The 23,795-nt window shown below is 40.3% G+C and overlaps 1 protein-coding gene across 4 annotated transcripts in view; it reads right to left on the bottom strand.

Moving 5' to 3' along the window:
- LOC124119817 (argininosuccinate synthase-like) overlaps window positions 1-23,084 on the bottom strand; it is a 63,050-nt gene extending 39,966 nt beyond the window's left edge. The window contains exons 1-6 of one of the 4 annotated variants that reach the window (XM_048389154.1): window positions 22,945-23,084; window positions 12,536-12,672; window positions 11,196-11,264; window positions 2,790-2,914; window positions 943-1,063; window positions 140-214 (exon numbers count right to left, since the gene is read on the bottom strand). In XM_048389154.1, the coding sequence (XP_048245111.1) occupies window positions 140-214; window positions 943-1,063; window positions 2,790-2,914; window positions 11,196-11,264; window positions 12,536-12,655 (510 nt within the window). In that variant the 5' untranslated portion in view covers window positions 12,656-12,672; window positions 22,945-23,084. Of the gene's footprint in view, window positions 1-139; window positions 215-942; window positions 1,064-2,789; window positions 2,915-11,195; window positions 11,265-11,975; window positions 12,034-12,199; window positions 12,224-12,535; window positions 12,680-22,944 lie in introns of those variants that run through there. The other 3 variants (XM_048389156.1, XM_048389158.1, XM_048389157.1) reach the window with 3 other exon arrangements.
- Between the last annotated feature and the right edge of the window lie 711 nt (window positions 23,085-23,795).

The raw sequence follows: 23,795 nt of genomic DNA, 5'->3' as shown, positions 1-23,795 counted from the left end.
CAATTCTCAGTGTAATATGAGACACACACATACCATTGGGAAACAACAGGATTTTCATTCTGTTTTCATTCTGAGCAATCAAAATAGGTAATTGCTTATATGCGTCTGTGAGAGATCCATGGCCAAGTGGCAAAATTACCTCTGCATATTCAAACAGGTCCTTCCTCCCAGTGAACCTCTTGTAAAACTCAGGCAGTCGCCATGGAGATATCACCTAACAACAAGAAAGTTGTCTTATTGAAATGCTCAATCTCTCAACCGCTACACAAAGACCTGAGGACATAACAGGTCACGTCACAACTACCTTCTGCGAACTATGACCGAACAATGAAATGAGGAAGTTGACATTAATCAGCCAATCAGAAATAACTTTTCTCTAGTTTTACAGAAATTGTTTCAAAATTGCAACTTCAGTGCCAGACTACGCTTTGAAAAATATTCTCAGTTAACTATTTCAAAAATGGACAAAACAAAAATATGTTTTGAATGTCTAATGGATGGCTGAGTTTGTGTGGCAGTACTTCCCACAGGCTGTGGAGTCTCTTCCGTTACAGCCTATGACTGTCATTCGGAGGGCCTCATCCTTCAGTCAGACTTTCACTCTTGTGACCTCTAAGACAATACTCTGATTGATCGGATGAAAGGGCATTTTGCATGTCCTGTAATGGGATAATGTCCTCTGATCTTTGTGTAATTATAGCAAGCACTAAACTCTTATTTTAATGAGAGTGATTAAAATACTCAACAGAAGATAAAACCAATTACTTATTATTGTTGAAAGTGAGAAACAGCGGATCATCCAGGCATTAAACTGTTCATTCTTTGTCTTGAAGAAGAAATACACTTTTTTAAAATGAAATTCCAGTGGAGAAAAGTAAATGCTTCCCACCAAACAAACAAAATGATACATTTAGCCAAGAGTTACATGTAAGGGGTACACACCTGAATGCTGGGGTGAAGTGCGTAGGCTCCCAGCTCAAACCTAATCTGGTCGTTCCCTTTTCCAGTCGCTCCATGGGCGACAAATTGGGCATTCTCCTCTTGGGCAATCTTCACCATAGCACTGTGGCATGTGACAAAGAGATAGTTATATACACTTGTGTGTACATCACAGCACTGTGGCATATGACATAGACATACCCAGCAGGTGTGTGTATTATCTCACCGTGCTATCAGTGGTCCAGCTAAGGCCATACCCAGCAGGTGTGTGTATTAACTCACCGTGCTATCAGTGGTCCAGTTAAGGCCATACCCAGCAGGTGTGTGTATTAACTCACCGTGCTATCAGAGGTCCAGTTAAGGCCATACCCAGCAGGTGTGTGTATTAACTCACCGTGCTATCAGAGGTCCAGTTAAGGCCAAACCCAGCAGGTGTGTGTATTAACTCACCGGGCTATCAGTGGTCCAGTTAAGGCCATACCCAGCAGGTGTGTGTATCAACTCACCGGGCTATCAGTGGTCCAATTAAGGCCCTACCCAGAAGGTGTGTGTATCAACTCACCGGGCTATCAGTGGTCCAGTTAAGGCCATACCCAGCAGGTGTGTGTATTAACTCACCGGGCTATCAGTGGTCCAATTAAGGCCATACCCAGCAGGTGTGTGTATCAACTCACCGGGCTATCAGTGGTCCAGTTAAGGCCATACCCAGCAGGTGTGTGTATTAACTCACCGGGCTATCAGTGGTCCAGTTAAGGCCATACCCAGCAGGTGTGTGTATCAACTCACCGGGCTATCAGTGGTCCAATTAAGGCCCTACCCAGCAGGTGTGTGTATTAACTCACCGTGCTATCAGAGGTCCAGTTAAGGCTATACCCAGCAGGTGTGTGTATTAACTCACCGTGCTATCAGACGTCCAGTTAAGGCCATACCCAGCAGGTGTGTGTATTAACTCACCGTGCTATCAGAGGTCCAGTTAAGGCCATACCCAGCAGGTGTGTGTATTAACTCACCGGGCTATCAGTGGTCCAATTAAGGCCCTACCCAGAAGGTGTGTGTATCAACTCACCGGGCTATCAGTGGTCCAGTTAAGGCCATACCCAGCAGGTGTGTGTATCAACTCACCGGGCTATCAGTGGTCCAGCTAAGGCCCTACCCAGAAGGTGTGTGTATCAACTCACCGGGCTATCAGTGGTCCAGTTAAGGCCATACCCAGCAGGTGTGTGTATCAACTCACCGTGCTATCAGTGGTCCAGCTAAGGCCCTACCCAGAAGGTGTGTGTATCAACTAACCGGGCTATCAGTGGTCCAGTTAAGGCCATACCCAGCAGGTGTGTGTATCAACTCACCGGGCTATCAGTGGTCCAGTTAAGGCCATACCAAGCAGGTGTGTGTATTAACTCACCGGGCTATCAGTGGTCCAGTTAAGGCCCTACCCAGCAGGTGAGTGTATCAACTCACCGTGCTATCAGTGGTCCAGCTAAGGCCCTACCCAGAAGGTGTGTGTATCAACTCACCGGGCTATCAGTGGTCCAGTTAAGGCCATACCCAGCAGGTGTGTGTATCAACTCACCGTGCTATCAGTGGTCCAGCTAAGGCCCTACCCAGAAGGTGTGTGTATCAACTAACCGGGCTATCAGTGGTCCAGTTAAGGCCATACCCAGCAGGTGTGTGTATCAACTCACCGGGCTATCAGTGGTCCAGCTAAGGCCCTACCCAGCAGGTGTGTGTATCAACTCACCGGGCTATCAGTGGTCCAGCTAAGGCCCTACCCAGAAGGTGTGTGTATCAACTCACCGGGCTATCAGTGGTCCAATTAAGGCCCTACCCAGAAGGTGTATGTATCAACTCACCGGGCTATCAGAGGCCGAGCTAAGGCTGTACCCAGCAGGTATCGGTCCTCGTAGAGAGCATTAGATCTTACAGCTGGCCAGATAAACTCCTCTACAAACTCCTTCTGTAGGTCAGGAACTATCATCTGAAAGTAAAGCAATAGTTTGAGGTGAGGAAAAAATGGAGCTTAACGTCGCATCCAAGAATATTGTGTTATAATAGCGATGAGCATGCGTGTGAGTGTATTTGTGTCTGCTTGTACTAGTCCAGACTACTTTATAGTGCTGGTCCACTAAGAGACCATGCCACAGTTTAACATGAATACCCCACTCAGACACAGTATACTGACTCCGCGCCGACCAGTCCTTGTTTTAGCCCCTTATTGCCAAGCGCCAGGTAGCGTAACAATAAGTCCCATCTTTTATCTTTTTTGGTATGATGCGGCCGGGGATCGAACCCTGGGTCTTCCACTTTCAGGGCCGATGTTCTACCACCAGACAACAGAGGCGGGCACAACATTACAATATAGACATGAGTCAACAGGGATATCAATTTAGCTTGTAATTCATGCACCAGTGGAACCAATTATTGTAAATTGCAACGTGATATTTATGCCCACATGCACCAAGCGCATGTCAATAAATTTTAAATTTATGTCAGACTAACCTTCACTTGTCCACAAAAAATCAATCTTTGAAAACACTCAAAATCTGTTAGCTTTGTATTCCACAATACATCACTAATCCCTGTGCTGTGTGTAATTTACCGTAATTGGGCTTGATGTCATCACAATGTGGGTACTTCAAGATTATGTGCTCCTGTTATGTTTACCAGCAATAGGTCAGTGATCATTGATATATGGGACACTGTTTCGCCTTTGATAGATTTATGGGACCAGGGTGCAACCTGGTTTTGTTTAGTGGCCAGTTAAAACAAGTTCCTTAAATAAAGATCTGGTAAAGTCTCCACTTCCGGTCTGGCCACATCAACAATGCTTCTCTAATGAAGTTCTACTGCATACTGGAAGTCAAAATGTCTTACCTTCACATTTCTGAATTTTGCATTCTTATTGGTCTACCAGCAGTATCGAATCTATGTAATACATGTGCAATAACTTTGCTGAGAACACTTCTTTCTCAAACCCGATCAGTAGGCATTTTTATACAATGACTCACATTCTGATAAAAGATGTTGCAAGTCCTAAGTTTGAAACTCTGATTTATTGCCTGCAAATAATCAAAATTTGAAAACTAAAATTAAATGGAATCAAATCTATGTTGGGTCTGAGATGACTCCTCTTTGTATTTTGCATAGCATCATTTGATTCCTGAGAACAAAAATTGTTTAAGTATCGAATAAGTAGAATAAGTAAATAACTAGCTTCAGTGAACCTGTCAAAGAAAAAAAACAGACTTTAGTCCACACCAGAAACATATTGAGGTGCTGTATGTACTTCGCAAATTTACCATTTAGTAAAATTTGCCTCTGACTTCCTTCAATCCATATTCTGAACTGATACTGAAGGACAAACACATGACCAACTTATCATACTGATGCCCCCAACCAAGCCAATACACTTGAACAGTCTGTAAACATTCTGGAAACGGTTCTCATCAATAAGTTTGCATTTTATGTAAGTTATGTAAGTGAGATCACTTTTGTAACAAGACTTAGAACCTTACAATTGTTATCATTTGAATGCATATTTCTAAAAACTCTATTATTCAAGCAAAATTGGTCAAAACAAGGCTCATATATACTTTCACTATGAGTCTTCCCAAGGCCAGAGTGTCCCCTGGCCTAAGTTCCACCCTTGCCATTTCAAGACGACTTTTCTTGGCTCGATCGTCACTAGGCGACAGAAACCCAGAGTAGTCCAATCCAACTTCCAGTCATATCGCTGTTCTTAATTCAAATGTCTTTACATATATTACTACCATAACAGCATCAACCTGGTTGATCAGATCACAAAAGCATTTGAAATTTCCTCCCTGACAGACAAACAAAATGACTCAATACCACCATGAAGACATTTCTTACAATACTAGAGGCACACAGACTGCACAGTATCAAGTAACACTGCACATCACACTGACAGGAAACTCTCTGTAAAACTAGCACTGCAGCTCACTCACTGCGGTAAGCAATCAGTCATTTGAGTTAAAAAAACAATGAGGTTGCAAAATTTAAAAATATATAAAAGTACTGGGGCTAGTTGACTGAAAACTTTAAAGCACTTCTCAAATAGTTGTCTTTGCTTAATTTTTGGAATATTTTTAGTGCAAATTCAATAGGCGATGATTGTGGCCATACCAGAGACCACATTTTCGGAACCTGGGTGTTGATTTTGTAAAGTGTTTTCTAAGTGGACTATCAATATGTGAAGTAGTCCTCTTAAAAGCTTGAAATGACAAGGGTGAAAACTAGACTTTGATGTAGGCAGTGTTCACAATTGCCTCGAGGAGATGATCCTTCCAATTCTTATCATACTTTGAAAACTGAAATATGTCATATCTATATTCCAATAAAACCTTTAGAAATCAGTGCTCCACAAGTCATGTTTAGTAGTCATACACTTTCCAAGTTGTCATACACTTACTTCACAAACCATTAAATAAGTTTATCACCTGTGACATAAATAGGACACTGCTCGCTGATGTATCTTATCCCCACATACATGTACATGGGTCACTGCCTGGTGTGGGAACCAACCACCACACGCCTGTAGAATACAAAACAAACTCCCTTGTAATATTATTTTAGGAAATGTGCGAATAGCTCTGGTATCCAACTCGTTTTTGCTTGTCAGACACCAGAACCATTCACTTGTTTTATAAAATTTGTATTACATGGGAGCACGTTTAGTATTTTATTTATTACTTGCATTTTATAACTTTTGGGAGTTGGGAATTCCCATCATACACTTGGCCAAGGTAATGAATACAATATTTCACTGTTGAGGGTACGTAGGCAGACATAAATGCAATCTCAAGCATAATCCATGTGAGTTTAACAGAATAATATCACTTCAAACACATTTTTATTTAATAAACATACAATACAACACCGTTTACATACACGTCTCAACACCCAATTCAATTTCATCAGCAAGACCAATGAAACACCGATTTGCCACCATCTTGGTTTACGCTACAGTACTCATTTATACAAAATTGTTTGTTTTGTTACTTATTCTGAAAATGTTCCAATTACGTTGATTATGACTGGTTACATCCTGCATTTACGCCATGCTATTCCTGATGTGGAATGTTGGGTTGGTTATACCGTATTATCTGCCATCGTCACCACTCGCCCCTTTCCATCACCTGCAAGATGACACGAGTTGACCACGAATGATTCAACCTGACATGACCGATAATGTTCACGTACGTAAAAGTTTGACAAGTAACTGTTGAGGCTTCCTGCGGTTTTGCTGTTTCAATTGCAAAAAAACATTATGCTGACAAATAACAGTCAAGATGCAACCAATATGACCTCTTAATAAGTCAAAGTATGACATTTATGAATTGATAGCTGTATCCATTCTCTGGCAACAAAGGTTCATTTCAAGGCAATATTGGTAAAGTGATCGTGGTTTATGTAAATAAAATAGTGAGTTGGGCCAATCTGCCACAGGACCATGAAACTAATATTCTATGGATCTACTAAAAAATTTGCAGACGAAGCCGAATTTCTTAATTCAGTAGTCATTTGTTGACATGCTTTTTCCGATGACATAAAGACATGAATTTGAGGGGAAAATAATGATATTTATGGGAGCTATTGATTATCCCATGGTTTAAGCAAGTCGGTGGCATTGTGAAGGACATTATTGCGAGGGACGACTGTAGTTTCATTTGTAAGGCGGCACAGCAATATTTGTTAATGAAATGACACGTTATTGTTTGCAGTTCAAGATTAAGAATGAAAGGGATAAACTGGTCTTAAATGGCCCATATAGGAAAATGAATAGCCCATACCTGCAAAACAATTGCCCATACATGTGTAAACATTTGGCCATAGGCCCATGAAGGAAATTTCCTTCCCAATCACTGTGTGATATCACCACATACATGGGACATAGTTAGCTAATTTGTGCAAAAATTTGTATTCTGCCCAATCCAAGCTAATTGGTAAGCTCTGTGAAGCACAAAACCAAAGAGTGTGGTATTGAACATGGCAAGAGTGTGTGCAGTGTTATCCAGCAGTTGTCAGATTCATTGCCATTATCACCTCTCATAGCTGCGTGTCTTGGCCATCATCTGACTTCCTGGATGACTGGACACACTTGGGGGTGAGTGAGTAGGGTTTTACACCGCTTTTAGCAATATTCCAGCAATATCACGGCGGGGGACACCAGAAATGGGCTTCATACATTGTACCCATGTCGAGAATCGAACCCAGGTCTTCGGCGTGATGAGCAAACACTTTAACCACTAGGCTACCCATCCGCCTGTGTCGCCTTGAGAAGCAGGTCCTGTCCAACTAGATACATCTGCCCCAGCCTAGACTAACATTTAGTCTCTGGAATCTTATATTACACAAAATCCTTCTTGACTCTAAAAATAAAATAAAAAATTCCCTATGCTGATTTCATGTGGAATAGAGCTAGACTTGCTTTCGTATGCATTTCTAGATTATTATTTTTTTCATAAAATAAATATATTCCATGGTCATGGTGCAGGACTAGCCCCAGCCTTCACCTGCCATTTGATGACAGTTGACTGTTCTGTATTAACATTAAATTATGTCAAGGACATACCAACTCCTTGCATAATTAACCAACTGTTTATAACTCTTTCAACAACTTTATATAGATTCACAAGCAAGAAAGATATAATTTCAAGTGGTTTCATGACTGAGTCTGATTTCGTCTCCAGCAGAAAGTCACTTGACATTCAGGCTGCTTGTGCCATGAAATGAACAAATAATTGCTCTGGTAACACCACCATGCTGTTTCAGCCGTTATAGACTGCTGGCACATCTATTTCGGTCAACCGCCATGAAATGAGATTAGCTTGTGTATTGATCCTGTATGAGATGGGGGATTTCACTCTGCCTCCCAGCCCACACAAACACCCTCCTTCCTATGAAATTCACATAATACAGCAAAGCCAATTGACAGCAGCATGCTCTTAATGCAAATTGACACTGATTTCATTAAGCCAAGTAAGGAAGTTTGACCTTGTTACTGCGATGAATTTACATTTGACAGTAAGTGATTATGTGACTGTGGGCCAAGTCGCAAGTAATGTGCTGATAATAATGGCAAGGAAGTTGACAAAATAACCCTAAACTGGCAGCTCCATCCAGTACATCCCGAGATGCTGCAGATTTACGACATCCGACTGAACTGTGGTGTCAGGGATACTGTGTGCAATGCAAAGTGACTGAAGAACAAACTGGCCCCCGACAACACACTGTCAACCATGCACTGGCTTCACAGTTTCACTCAATCCTCACCTTGTTGGAGAAAACAATACTTGTATGACAAGTAGACCATCATGTTTAACATCACCCTGTGTGTGTACCCAGTACTTGTATGACAAGTAGACCATCATGTTTAACATCACCCTGTAGTTGTACCCAGTACTTGTATGACAAGTAGACCATCATGTTTAACATCACCCTGTGTGTGTGTACCCAGTACTTGTATGACAAGTAGACCATCATGTTTAACATCACCCTGTGTGTGTAACCAGTACTTGTATGACAAGTAGACCATCATGTTTAACATCACCCTGTGTGTGTACCCAGTACTTGTATGACAAGTAGACCATCATGTTTAACATCACCCTGTAGTTGTACCCAGTACTTGTATGACAAGTAGACCATCATGTTTAACATCACCCTGTGTGTGTACCCAGTACTTGTATGACAAGTAGACCATCATGTTTAACATCACCCTGTTTGTGTACCCAGTACTTGTATGACAAGTAGACCATCATGTTTAACATCACCCTGTGTGTGTACCCAGTACTTGTATGACAAGTAGACCATCATGTTTAACATCACCCTGTGTGTGTACCCAGTACTTGTATGACAAGTAGACCATCATGTTTAACATCACCCTGTGTGTGTGTACCCAGTACTTGTATGACAAGTAGACCAACATGTTTAACATCACCCTGTGTGTGTACCCAGTACTTGTATGACAAGTAGACCATCATGTTTAACATCACCCTGTGTGTGTACCCAGTACTTGTATGACAAGTAGACCATCATGTTTAACATCACCCTGTGTGTGTACCCAGTACTTGTATGACAAGTAGACCATCATGTTTAACATCACCCTGTAGTTGTACCCAGTACTTGTATGACAAGTAGACCATCATGTTTAACATCACCCTGTGTGTGTACCCAGTACTTGTATGAAAAGTAGACCATCATGTTTAACATCACCCTGAGTGTGTACCCAGTACTTGTATGACAAGTAGACCATCATGTTTAACATCACCCTGTAGTTGTACCCAGTACCTGTATGACAAGTAGACCATCATGTTTAACATCACCCTGTATGTGTACCCAGTACTTGTATGACAAGTAGACCATCATGTTTAACATCACCCTGAGTGTGTACCCAGTACTTGTATGACAAGTAGACCATCATGTTTAACATCACCCTGTAGTTGTACCCAGTACTTGTATGACAAGTAGACCATCATGTTTAACATCACCCTGTGTACTTGTATGACAAGTAGACCATCATGTTTAACATCACCCTGTAGTTGTACCCAGTACTTGTATGACAAGTAGACCATCATGTTTAACATCACCCTGTGTACTTGTATGACAAGTAGACCATCATGTTTAACATCACCCTGTACGTGTACCCAGTACTTGTATGACAAGTAGACCATCATGTTTAACATCACCCTGTGTTTGTACCCAGTACTTGTATGACAAGTAGACCATCATGTTTAACATCACCCTGTGTTTGTACCCAGTACTTGTATGACAAGTAGACCATCATGTTTAACATCACCCTGTGTGTGTGTACCCAGTACTTGTATGACAAGTAGACCATCATGTTTAACATCACCCTCTGTGTGTGTACCCAGTACTTGTATGACAAGTAGACCATCATGTTTAACATCACCCTGTGTGTGTGTACCCAGTACTTGTATGACAAGTAGACCATCATGTTTAACATCACCCTGTGTGTGTACCCAGTACTTGTATGACAAGTAGACCATCATGTTTAACATCACCCTGAGTGTGTACCCAGTACTTGTATGACAAGTAGACCATCATGTTTAACATCACCCTGTGTGTGTACCCAGTACTTGTATGACAAGTAGACCATCATGTTTAACATCACCCTCTGTGTTTGTACCCAGTACGTGTATGACAAGTAGACCATCATGTTTAACATCACCCTGTGTGTGTACCCAGTACTTGTATGACAAGTAGACCATCATGTTTAACATCACCCTGTGTGTGTACCCAGTACTTGTATGACAAGTAGACCATCATGTTTAACATCACCCTGTGTGTGTGTACCCAGTACTTGTATGACAAGTAGACCATCATGTTTAACATCACCCTGTGTGTGTGTACCCAGTACTTGTATGACAAGTAGACCATCATGTTTAACATCACCCTGTGTTTGTACCCAGTACTTGTAGGACAAATTGACCATCATGTTTAACATCACCCTGTGTGTGTACCCAGTACTTGTATGACAAGTAGACCATCATGTTTAACATCACCCTGTGTTTGTACCCAGTACTTGTGTGACAAATTGACCATCATGTTTAACATCACCCTGTGTGTGAACCCAGTACTTGTATGACAAGTAGACCATCATGTTTAACATCACCCTCTGTGTGTACCCAGTACTTGTTTGACAAACATATGATCATTCATTATCACATCAATGAAATATATCCATATTACATAATCAAAGCAATGAATGACTAACCAAACATCCCCAGAGCAAGAACCATGGCATGGCAAAGAAGGATACAACCACTTTCAACCAGAAGGACCAGATGACCTTGACCTCTGATGTACACACCACACAAAACCAGTGTTCTGCTTGTAGAGACATAGTGTGCCTTTCAAAGTGACAATGAAATAAACTTGCTTGACAATAACCTGAATTTTACCAAAATCTAAACAAGGCATGGCACCATTGTATAGATAGTATATAACAATTGTTGTGAACATTTATACAGTTTGAGAAAGTAGTGACCACAAACATTCTAGTGAGCTATTTGTTTATCTCGACTTTAATCACTCACCTTCTCATAAAAATCACCAAAAGAATTCCCCATTGCAATTAGCAAGATGTTCATGGTAAGATATATTCTGATATGGGTAAACTGATATGAGTAGTTTCTACAGGATCACTTGCAGCAGAAGCAGTTGTCAAATTCATGCATGGGAGTGTACTAACTACAATCCAAATACAAAGTGTTTACCTTTGAAGCTCCAAACTTGATGGCTTTAGCTTTCACAGCTTCATAGTCCTCTTCCTGTCCTATGTTGGCCTGTGTTCACAAAACAGAATGAGTTGACAAGAGTGATAACAGTTTGGTCATCGGTTAAATATCATAAAAATGACCATTATAACAGTGAGTGGTTGAGAAGCTAGATGGTCTGGGATACTTACCAAGTATGTAGCCCTTATTAGGTATGCGATAACCCGTAGCCCTTATATATCAGCCAGGCGGTCTGTGTTACTTACCAAGTATGCGAAGATCTTGTAGCTCTTATTAGGTATGCGATAACCCGTAGCCCTTATATATCAGCCAGGCGGCCTGTGTTACTTACCAAGTATGCAAAGATCTCGTAGCTGTTATTAAGTATGCGATAACCCGTAGCCCTTATATATCAGTCAGGCGGTCTGTGTTACTTACCAAGTATGCGAAGATCTCGTAGCTGTTATTAAGTACGCGATAAGCTGTAGCCCTTATATATCAGCCAGGCGGTCTGTGTTACTTACCAAGTATGCGAAGATCTCGTAGCTGTTATTAAGTATGCGATAAGCTGTAGCCCTTATATATCAGCCAGGCGGTCTGTGTTACTTACCAAGTATGCGAAGATCTCGTAGCTGTTATTAAGTATGCGATAACCTGTAGCCCTTATATATCAGCCAGGCGGTCTGTGTTACTTACCAAGTATGCGAAGATCTCGTAGCTGTTATTAAGTATGCGATAACCTGTAGCCCTTATATATCAGCCAGACGGTCTGTTACTTACCAAGTATGCGATGACCTCGTAGCCCTCCTCTATCAGCCAGACGGTCTGTTACTTACCAAGTATGCGATGACCTCGTAGCCCTCCTCTATCAGCCAGACGGTCTGTTACTTACCAAGTATGCGATGACCTCGTAGCCCTCCTCTATCAGCCAGACGGTCTGTTACTTACCAAGTATGCGATGACCTGGTAGCCCTCCTCTATCAGCCAGGCGGTCTGTTACTTACCAAGTATGCGATGACCTCGTAGCCCTCCTCTATCAGCCAGGCGGTCTGTTACTTACCAAGTATGCGATGACCTCGTAGCCCTCCTCTATCAGCCAGGCGGTCTGTTACTTACCAAGTATGCGATGACCTCGTAGCCCTCCTCTATCAGCCAGACGGTCTGTTACTTACCAAGTATGCGATGACCTCGTAGCCCTCCTCTATCAGCCAGACGGTCTGTTACTTACCAAGTATGCCATGACCTCGTAGCCCTCCTCTATCAGCCAGACGGTCTGTTACTTACCAAGTATGCGATGACCTCGTAGCCCTCCTCTATCAGCCAGACGGTCTGTTACTTACCAAGTATGCGATGACCTCGTAGCCCTCCTCTATCAGCCAGGCTAGGATGCAGGAGGTGTCTAGACCCCCGCTGTATGCAAGCACCACTTTCTTCTTTGTCTTCGAGGTACTGTCAGCCATCTTGACTTATGGTACACCTGAAAACTGAAAACATATTTACTTTCCACCAAAGTTAATGATTTTATGTGAACTAGAAAATTGATTGCAAGTATTTGCAAAAACAGAAGTAGTCCCATCCCCATTTCTAGAAGTCATTTCTAGCAGTACATCACCAAACACTAATCACCTGGTGAAATGTATGCCTACAACATTATGAAAATGTGTACACAGACATTCATTTTTTTAAAGTATGTTAATAGGCTTGTTATAAGTTTGTTTGTTGTTTAGTGTCGCACTCAGCAATATTCCAGCTGTATGTTGGCGGTCTGTAAATAATCACTGAACCAGACAATCAAGTGATTGACATCATGATCATCGATCCACGTAATTGGGATACGATGACATGCATCAATCAAGTCAGCGTGCCTGACCACCCGATCCCATAAGTCGCCTCTTACGACAAGCACTGTCACCTTTTACAGCAAGTAAGGGTTGCTGAAGACCTATTCTACCTCGGATCTTCACGGGTCTGTTAATCATGTTAATATGTTGATAAAATACTTCCAAATGGGATTTTATGAGATTTACTGAAGACTCTTGGTTTTCTCCATCAGTTATGGGCTTCACTTCCAACAAGCGGACCCGTGAAGATCTGGGCTAGAATAGGTCTTCAGCAACCCATTCTTGCCCTGAAAGGCGACTAAGCTTGTCGTAAGAGGTGACTAGCGGGATTGGGTGGTCAGGCTCGCTGACTTGGTTGAAGCATGTCATCGATCCCTATTGCGTGGATCGATGCTCATGATGTCAATGACTGGATTGTCCGGTCGAGACTCGATAATTTACAGATCGCCATCATAGAGCTGGAATATTGCTGAGTGCTGCGTAAAACAACAAACCAACCAACCAACCAACCAACCAAATCCATCAAGTCAGGCGGGCTGGTGACTCCTCAATGTCACTAACCCGTCTTGAAAAGTCAAGGCCCACATTTGTAACTACAGTCGAACATCACTTATCCAAATGTCAATGCTAGAGTAGACAATCTTCATCATTTTCCTCTGACTTACTGTATTCTATGCCATATCATACGTATCGCAATACAGGTCAAAGTATGGCAATATATTGCAGTACAAAATCCAGGTCAATACACAGCCCTGTGAGCTACATTTCCGTGCCACTGTTCTTTAGTTTATTTGGATAGATGAAATAAAAAATCATGCAAATCCACCTTAATATTCCTCATTCTTTGTATATTATTCCATGAGATATGTAAATTAAATGTAATCAGCATGTCAATTTAAATACATTCTAATCAAAAGCCAAAAGATTTCTTTTTTTTGGTGTTCAGCTACTACTGGCAGTGTGAAAAAAAACAACTATATTATGTGTCATTATTATCACTTGCTACATTATTTCGTTCGTTCGTTTGTTGTTTAACGCCGCACTCAGCAATATTTCAGCTATATGATGACGGTCTGTAAATAATCAAGTCTGGACCAGACAATCCAGTGATTGACATCATGAGCATCAATCCACGCAGTTGGGATACATGACTACAGCAGATTGGCAAAGATAAGAATATGTCTTGTTGCACACTGATGGTGTATGTTACTGGGAAAATAGGATGATCAGAGCTCCAGATAAGCTTTTGGTGTTGTGGGTATTTTACCCATGCATTTTAAAATCATTGGGTATCAGTAATTCTACCTGCGTATTCAAATTTCTGTTACCCACTAGTTTTTACACATGTGGGTATTTAAGTTAAATATTTAAAAACACTATTCATCTGGTCCCTGCAAACTGGTGTCGTGTGGGTTCGAGAGCTTTATAGGACTCAAAAATACCACGATACTTCCACAAGAAAGTGTGATGGCAAATGATCATGATGTAACTGTCATCGTGGAGTTTGGCAAGGTTGACGGAATGCCCCTTTATAATTTCAAAATAAGTTGTTTATTTGCTAATCTAATACGCAGGGTTACTTCACAATATTTTGATGATACGCACAAGTTTTATTTTTGTAGCGTATCTGTAATGTTCGTTGCGTATTTGATACGCTTGGATTATATTTTACTGTGTATTTCTCCATTTCTGATGCGTATTTCACGCAGATACGCAGCTTATCTGGAGCTCTGGATGATTGAGGGAGTGAACGCTGGAATAAGCTCTGCAATAAGCTAGATCATGGTGACTTATTTAACTGATTCTGGTCACCTCATGGTTGTCATCATGCCTGCCACAAAGAGGGCAGCAGCAGCCAGCCAGCCAGCCAGCCAGCCAGCCAGGTCACACATGGCGAACACCCACCCCCATCTCCATGGAATGAGAGGTATCACACTGGCTTCTAATCTCAGTAACTCACGAATGTTTCAGTCATGTATCTCACCAGGACCAATATTCCGAGTCGCTTTCTCTGTCTGTTAACATTTGATTGCTTTTCAAACCATCAACCATAAACTCATTAATATGTTCATGGTGTTAAAATCACATTGTATTTCTGGCTAACCTGAATGAAAATATGCACTTATTAGTCATTGTTGATAAAATTGCAAAAATAAAATAATATCTTACGTTCCCGAGCCCTCAGTGTATTTGCTGTACAAAATGTTGTGATGCTTGTTTACATGTGTACGTGGATGGTTTAGTACATGATGTTTGCGTGGACGTTTTAGTACATGATGTTTACGTGGACGTTTTAGTACATGACATGTTCTTAAGAGAAGTTTCAAAGGTATTACTCTGTAATTTATGCTGTCCTCTCATATGAAACATATACCATAACATGGCCAATACCTATGGAAAACATAGTATGAAGCTATCACCATAACACCATGTATTGCCACAGGTTCCTGACAACCTCAGCTGTATATTTGCTAAATTTATTGCCATATGACACTGACAAACTTGAATCAGACATTGATCATGTTGATATGTGACTCACTTGACGGAGTTATTAAGCTGTAAATGTTAAAGGCATATGCTGATGATGTCAATTGCTGTATTGTCTGTTCAAGATTCCATTATTTACATATAGCTGGAATATTGCTGAGTGTGGTGTTAAAAAACAAACAAAGAAAGAACAAAGAATATATTTCTTTATGAATTTGTATTGTTCCCAGAGTTATAAAGTACTACTGTATTCAGTCAAAACACATTTCAAATTGCAACAGCATCAGTCACAAAAAAAGATGAAAAAATGTAAAGGTTTTGAAAATGTATTCTACCATGAATTTGGAATTTACTCAATTCTGATTGGTCAATCAGAGGCTATTAAATAACAATAAACACCCTCTGATTGAAACAGCTGGTTTGACGACCGCATCACCGCAGAAGCTAATATTCATAGAATAGTACTATTTTCAGTCATTGTTGGTAGGCATATTTAAATAATTATATCTACAATTACAGATTACAAAATGCACAGATGCTTGTTACTACAATATTCAAAGGATGTGTGGCAATAAATTTCGTGCAGAAAAACATGACAGAAATCAACAAAGGGAATGTATTTAAGTTTTGGAGACAACAGAGAGCTTGAAATTTTGGCACTTTTCTATATACGACTGTGACGTCACATCTTTTGCGCCACAATGAGCGATATGACGTCACAATGGTGATGCGCAATGTAGAGCTAAAGCCTTTCAAAGCTTGCTTTGTTTTCTTTAGGGATGCCCACCTCGCGTTAGCTTACCAAGTTGCTGTGCTTATATGCCTTCATTGCCTGTCATATGTTCGAGTGAAGTATTACGGTGTAAACAAACTGCTTGAGTATATACAGCACCATATTTTGTTCGGTGATTCCGTAATTCAGATAGATAACCCACTCAAAACACTGAACTCAACCCATACCGATTCACTCAGTATATTTGCTAACACCAAAGAGTTCGCATTTTATTTAGTCATGGTAGAATGGAGATAAACATACTGTGTTTTCAATGTAGAGCTAGGTTACCTGTAGATTTAACCGCGCTAAATTTAACATTTGAAACCTCACGCTACGCGTTCGGTTCCAAATTCAATTTAGCGGGGTTAAATCTACAGGTAACATAGCTCTACATTGAAAACACAGTATATTTATCTCCTAATTGTGATACATATTGCAGTATATTGCCAATTTACATTTTCATGAGTTAATCAGAGTTATATGCTGTATTAATGTCAGATACCATCAGGCTCCTTCCCAGCGAGAGACACCTTCGTTATATTGTCGGTATAGAGAGCTCCGTGAATGGGCTATCTCTGTGAGGAGCTTGATAGTCGCGATGTGCACACGCTAATTTATAAAAAGATCATCAGAGGCAAGTTGTATCAGAAAGATACTATTTTCCATCTCCATATCGATTAGGAACACATAAATATACTTATTCATATTTGCCCCAATATATTGCAACATTTACAAACGTATCACAATACGTATTGCTGAAGATTTGCACCAAAGTATACTGGTGTACCGGTACTACCACACACCATTACCAGCTCACATGGATATGTCGTCAACAGTTTAAATACTAAACAGCACCAAAACACAACAAGATGTAATGTCATAACGTGAATCACGCAAGCTCTCAGTCTGGCAAATTCAGGAGACGTTTCCAAAGGCAAATACAGTAAACTAATGCAGGGCACAGCCCCGAGTGGCTTCTTCTCCCTGTAGTGTTTTATTTTATGATAAACAACTCCCACTTGTCGTTTATTTCTTATTTGAGATACATGTATCAGCATCATGTACAGCCTCTTTAGGGATGAGGAGATGTATTATCTTTACACATATCTACCCTGATTTTAATAGTGATGACTCCCTCAATACAATCCGACCTCGGAAACGGCAGACAACTTCATTTTATGCACAAGTGGATATTTCCCGCATATTCTCACAAATCCTCACATCAATTTCCTGTACCTTTTCTCCCAATACCGTTGATTTCTCTGTGATTTCATTGTGATTTCTCTCCAACTTTTGGACGCGATTGTTCAGCCATTGCTCATATCTGCATTGCCCGGCTACATCTACAGGAACAACTCACTAGACGTCATCAAGTTGGGAGGCGGACTATTAAATCCTTTTAAAAAGTTGGCGGTCCAGACAAAGCTCCACACTGCAATCCGACAGACTTGCCTGGATGTTCTCAATAACCAACACAAAATTCACGAGAAAGAGCTAAATTCAGCTTCATTGTGAAGCCGTAGTCTATTTGAAGATTTCTGGAGATCTGTGCATCTCGTGGGTAATTGAAATATGGGCGTATGGAAAATTAAATAGAAAGTTCACATATTTCTATTTTTTTAAACGATTGCTAATAAAATTTATAAGGATAAGACATATGGATGAACAACGTCTTTATTTCAATTAGGAGCGATGTTTCGGTGTAGATTCTAACACCGTTATCAAGCAAGTGATGTGCAGAGTATGGTTGACAAGTATATAATACAGGATAGGAGTTTCTACAGTTGAGTAGGTTTAAGATGCAGTTACACTGGAGTGGAGAGGCCTGTTATGTACACAGAAGGGTAATATACATTTTGCCGGTGAAGCCTGTAATATAAACACAACGGTGAAGCCAGTAAATTGTAATAAAGAAGTTGTTCATCCATATATCTTATCCTTACTTAGTACGCCAACTTCTAAATGTATCTCAAAGAAGTTATAAAATTTGGTCCAGTAGTTCTTCAAATTTTTGACTATTTGTCAGTTGTTCAGGTTTTTTTCATTTAAACCCTGAAATGCATGACATTTGTTGGAAAGGAGGAGACATTTTTTTAGAAGGCTATTGGACTGATGGGTAACTGAAGAGAAAGTACATGCATTTGTATCTTTTTAAACAATTGCTTATGACATCATATTGGATCTATTAGTTCTTAAATGTCTCCATATGTTGTTACTTGTTCAGTTATATTTGTATTTAAAAACTAAAATGCAAGTCATTTATTTGAAAGTTTACCGCAATAATGACAGGGAGACACTGCCTACATGACGGTTCATCACAAGTGCAATGCGGCTTGACCTTGTCTCGGCCTGAATATGCTAATCCATTCATTTACTGTGTAAAGACATTGTTCATCAAATTCAGTACTTTTGGGGGTTCCCATGGTCCATATTGTTTGTTGATCAAATATTATGGGAAAATGATTTTTATTGCAAATTTAATAGGATGAACGAAGAGTTAGCCTCCATGTTGATGCAACATGTCAAAAGTTCTCTTGTGAAAATTTGTTATTATTAATGGGGGAGTTTTTCAAGCCGAGTGAATAGTTACTGAAATATGTTAATTGATCAGACGCAGGCAAAAGAGACACACTTAGCTGTCCATTTTCCTACTTTTCAGTACATTTTATGAAATTATATATTCATTAATTATACATATAAATGCATATCTTTCACTTCACTGATTATTTTTTTTTACAGTACTGATAATGCATTGTTATTTAATTGTAGAGTACCTCTGCAGTGATGGAAATCCAGTGAACTGGTCTGTTGACGGCATCAGGCCTACAGAGATAGCATTAACTGCATCAACTTTCACCTCTACCAACGAGACTGTTGATGACACCACTTTGCGAAATGAATGTGATCGAAACTGGTTCTGATGGATGGCGTTTGTCAACATTATGAGTTTGAGAATAACCAGAACTCGATTTAAGGGATTTGATAACTGAACGAGTAACTCATCGTTAAAAAGTACAAAACTTACCAACATATCGGAACCTTTAGTTACAAGACATCTTGCAATACAAAACCATATCTGATATTTCAAGAATTACCCACACCATACACACAATAAGTTCCGAGCTTGATTTAACTTGCACCAGGTGCACGGTGACATGAAAACCTAGCTGCACCAGACAAACCAGGATGTACCATGGTCCCACCCTGTCTTCATTCATTCATCTAAATAAATAAAATCTCAGCTCTCTGATGACTGTCATGACTTGTACACTGTACTGATTGTTACAGTACTGATTGTTACAGTACTTATTGCTACAGTATTTATTGTTACAGTACTTATTGCTACAGTATTTATTGTTACAGTACTGATTGCTACAGTACTGATTGTTACAGTACTGATTGTTACAGTACTTATTGTTACAGTACTGATTGTTACAGTACTTATTGTTACAGTACTTATTGTTACAGTACTGATTGTTACAGTACTGATTGTTACAGTACTAATTGTTACAGTACTGACAGTACTGATTGTTACAGTACTGATTGTTACAGTACTGACAGTACTGATTGTTACAGTACTGATTGTTACAGTACCTATTGCTACAGTGCTGATTGTTACAGTACTTATTGCTACAGTACTGATTGCTACAGTACTGATTGTTACAGTACTTATTGTTACAGTACTTATTGTTACAGTACTGATTGTTACAGTACTGATTGTTACAGTACTTATTGTTACAGTACTTATTGTTACAGTACTGATTGTTACAGTACTGATTGTTACAGTACTATTTGTTACAGTTATAATGTGGCAAATATCACAACATGATTCTGTGGTCAACTTCAGTGATCGATGAAGCTAATGTACAGAGCGTTACCTTGAAGTACCTAGTTTGATGATGTCAGAAGGCAATACACATTACACTGGGATCAGTGATGTAGTATGGTAATACGGTAATATCATGGCAAAGCATAGAGGTATTGATTGTGTTCAAAGATTGATGTTGTGTTCACAATAAAGGTTTAGTCAGTCACAAATTGGAAACATTTTGACATGCACTCAATGCATGTAGACAAAAAATATCAGGTTTCACTTTTCAATAGTGAGTGAGTATGGTTTTACGCCGCTTTTAGCAATATTCCAGCAATATCACGGCGGGAGACACCACAAATGGGCTTCACACATTGTACCCATGTCGGGAATCGAACCCGGGTCTCCGGCGTGACGAGCGAACGCTTTAACCACTAGGCTACCCGACCGACCCTTACTTTTCAATAACATGTTGCGCTTGTGCCTGTCTTGTCTATATCAAGCCCTGATAAACTTGGTGTCAACAGTGATGTAATATTTTCTCATATTTTGCTGAAGTTAGTTCAGATTATGGGACACATTTCCTGTTGTATGTTCAGAATCATGCTGTGCTGTGCTGTGCTGTGGAAGGTCTCCTCTCTTGCTTCAGTCTATGTGAGGGGAAACATTTGAGGAAAACTATGTCATGAAAAATATAATTATGCTTCAACCTGTTGAAAAGAAATGAATGAAAAATACATTAATGCATAGTGCTTTTTCCCAAAAAATATTCAGACACACAAAAAAATACATGAAATAGATTAGAATAAAAAAATATCTGGTTTGCAACTGAAGCTGAAAATACATCCAGTCCCCACACAAAATCCCAGCCCCCCAGGATATCAAATGCTTGATTCCTTATGACAAGAAAAGGTTGCTAGGCACCTAACTGGAGGTATGTTTCCAGCAAATATTTTACAACTACTGAACTACCAAACGACTATCTATACACGCACGCACGCACGCACGCACGCACGCACACACACACACACACACACACACACACACACACACACACACACACACACACACACACACACACACACACACACACACACACACACACACACACACACAGAAATGATGTATTGGATGATGGTTATGGTGTCACATGGCAGTGTATTGTATTGGGTAACAGTGATTGTGGCTGTGTTGGGACTTGGAAGACGCTCATTGCATAGTGTTTGGACAGTCATCAGTCATCAGGAAGATTCTATATTTAGATGCTAGTGTGGTGGGTAAACTTCTGGACCATGATAGTATGTTGTAGAAACTTACTGTAATTTCTGTAATGTTCTATGTTATGAGAGCACTGTTTGGTACTTTCCAGTGGTTTTGCAATGGAGGTTTGTTCACAAAACAAGTCATGACTATCTCCCCTCTTGGTATACTTAAAACCTTATCTCAAGTACTGCTATGGTCACTGTTGTTCTCGACACAGTAATTGTGCCCTTTGTTTCATTTCATACTGCTTTCCCTGAGGTGCAACCTTCCTTGCATATAGTGTGTGTACAGCTTTGTGAATTACACACTTAGAAAAGGAGTCAACTTTCTTCTTCCACCCTGTTTTTTATATTGATGAGAGGGTCCTTGAATCTACAGTACTGTTCTGTATGTTGACAATATTAAACACAGCAGTATAAACCATTCCTAAAGTCTTTGCTGTTCTCTCATATACTCGAGAAGAGTGTTTAACACAATTTGATTAATAATGGATCATGCCCCCATAATTGGTCAAACATTCATTTATATGGCGTGACATTGTCCAAAACAATCTTCCAATGACAGTTTGAGGGAGTCTTGTCTGCTCTTCTTGCAGTGCCTGGCCCAGTTTCGAAGTACTGTCCAGTGACCATACCATGGACAATCTACAGTGACGTTCGGCAATTAAAGACATATTTCACTACAGACCCCACCTCAATTCTGTCAAATCTGTCATGTTGTTTTACACTGATGTTTACATGACATAAGTGTGTATCCAGAAAGCCCAAATTTAATCTGCACTCACCTGAAAACATTATGTTTGTTTGTTTGTTTGTTTGTTTAATGCAACACTCAGCAATATTCCAGCTATATGACAGCGGTCTGTAAATAATGGAGTCTGGATAGATAGATATGGGTTTGAAGACAAATAAGGTCGTGTTAGATAACTTCAAGAAAGCCTTTAGTATCTCTAGAACTAATATTTAATTATTTGTACAGTATATCTGCTATACCTCGACCAGCGCGAGCTCAGGCATAGTTAATGTCGTGTAACACTTTACAATATATATATATATAGACCGGTGAAGATTCGGGGTAGAATAGGTCTTCAGCAACCTCCTATGCTTGCCGTAAAAGACGACTTTGCTTGACAAACGGAATTGGGTGTTCAGGCTCGCTGACTTGGTTCATGCATGTCATCGATCCCAATTGCGTGGATAGATGCTCATGATATTAATCACTGGATTGTCTGGCCCATACTCGATTATTTACCGACCGCCCTCATATTGGTGTAATATTACTGAGTGCGGCGTTAAACAACAAACAAACCAAACTTTACAATATAACGGCACATAAGAATGTTTACGGGTGAAATGAAATTGTTTTACATATTGCATCACTGTTTAGTTGACAAGCTGTTGAGAAGTGTACATGTGGTGTCATCTAACAGCCGATGTCTCTCCCCAAGAGGACGTTCGAGGCTGTTAACGTAGCCTGTGAATAAAGACGTGCATTGTCGTGTCTGCTGCACTGTCAATATAGTCTGTCAGCATCTAAACTTGGGCTTGACACTTCTCTAAAACACGCACTTACCTGGACGACTATGCTGTGCTGGTATCTGTAGCGTGACTCAGGCTTGTGATCGCGCTGTATACGAGCTTGAATGAGCGCTTCTCTCTCGCCACCAGCTTATATCGGAGAGCCCAACCATTTTCCGAAATAGACTCGCCCGTATTGATGTTTTTCCCCAGACCCAGTGTTCTCGCCATTTTTCTGTGTAGGGGGAACAGCTTCTGTCGGCGAAACTTCCGCAAGGCTCCAGATGTGTGGGCATGTACGTAGTTCACGTGGACAATCGAGCGCTATTGGTTCAGCAAAACAAAAAAATAACTAAACGCTTATGTTGCGGATATTGGGTGACTGTGTGTGTTTCTATGCTTGTAAAGTACATTTCTTCACTGCAGTGTTCGCATTAAAATTACCTTATGTTAATTTCATCTCTTTCAAATTGGTATTTTTTTTTATGAAGTATACTTAAAACTGGTATATATATATAGTATATGATATACTAGAATATATATGCTTGACGGATGAGGGGCCGTATTCATAAACTTTCTCAGAATTTTCTTATGAATGCAAATGGCCAGGATTTAATTAAGAAATGAATTTCACATTGTGAATTGTGTTGCTGGAGTAGAAACGCTTTGACCCACGCAAGTTAATATCCATTTGTGACAAACTCGTATTATTCCGGGACAAGTCGAATCGCAGGTTACGTAAAGGGGCGAGTGGTGACGAATGGAATGCTAAATATCGTGAAAACGCCGGAGCTTGCGAGACGTACTACGTCATTGAGCACTTCAGCATGCAATTATCATATGCTCGGCTGGACAAGCCGATAAAAATTGGAATGTTTTACAAATTGCCGCGCCACTTGGCGTTCT

This window comes from Haliotis rufescens, unplaced genomic scaffold, assembly GCF_023055435.1.
Source record: "Haliotis rufescens isolate VD_foot unplaced genomic scaffold, xgHalRufe1.0.p SCAF_8, whole genome shotgun sequence".
NCBI classification, from domain to species: Eukaryota; Metazoa; Mollusca; class Gastropoda; order Lepetellida; family Haliotidae; genus Haliotis; species Haliotis rufescens.
Note: the sequence above shows the minus strand (reverse complement) of the source record. Positions and strands in the feature narration are given on the sequence as shown.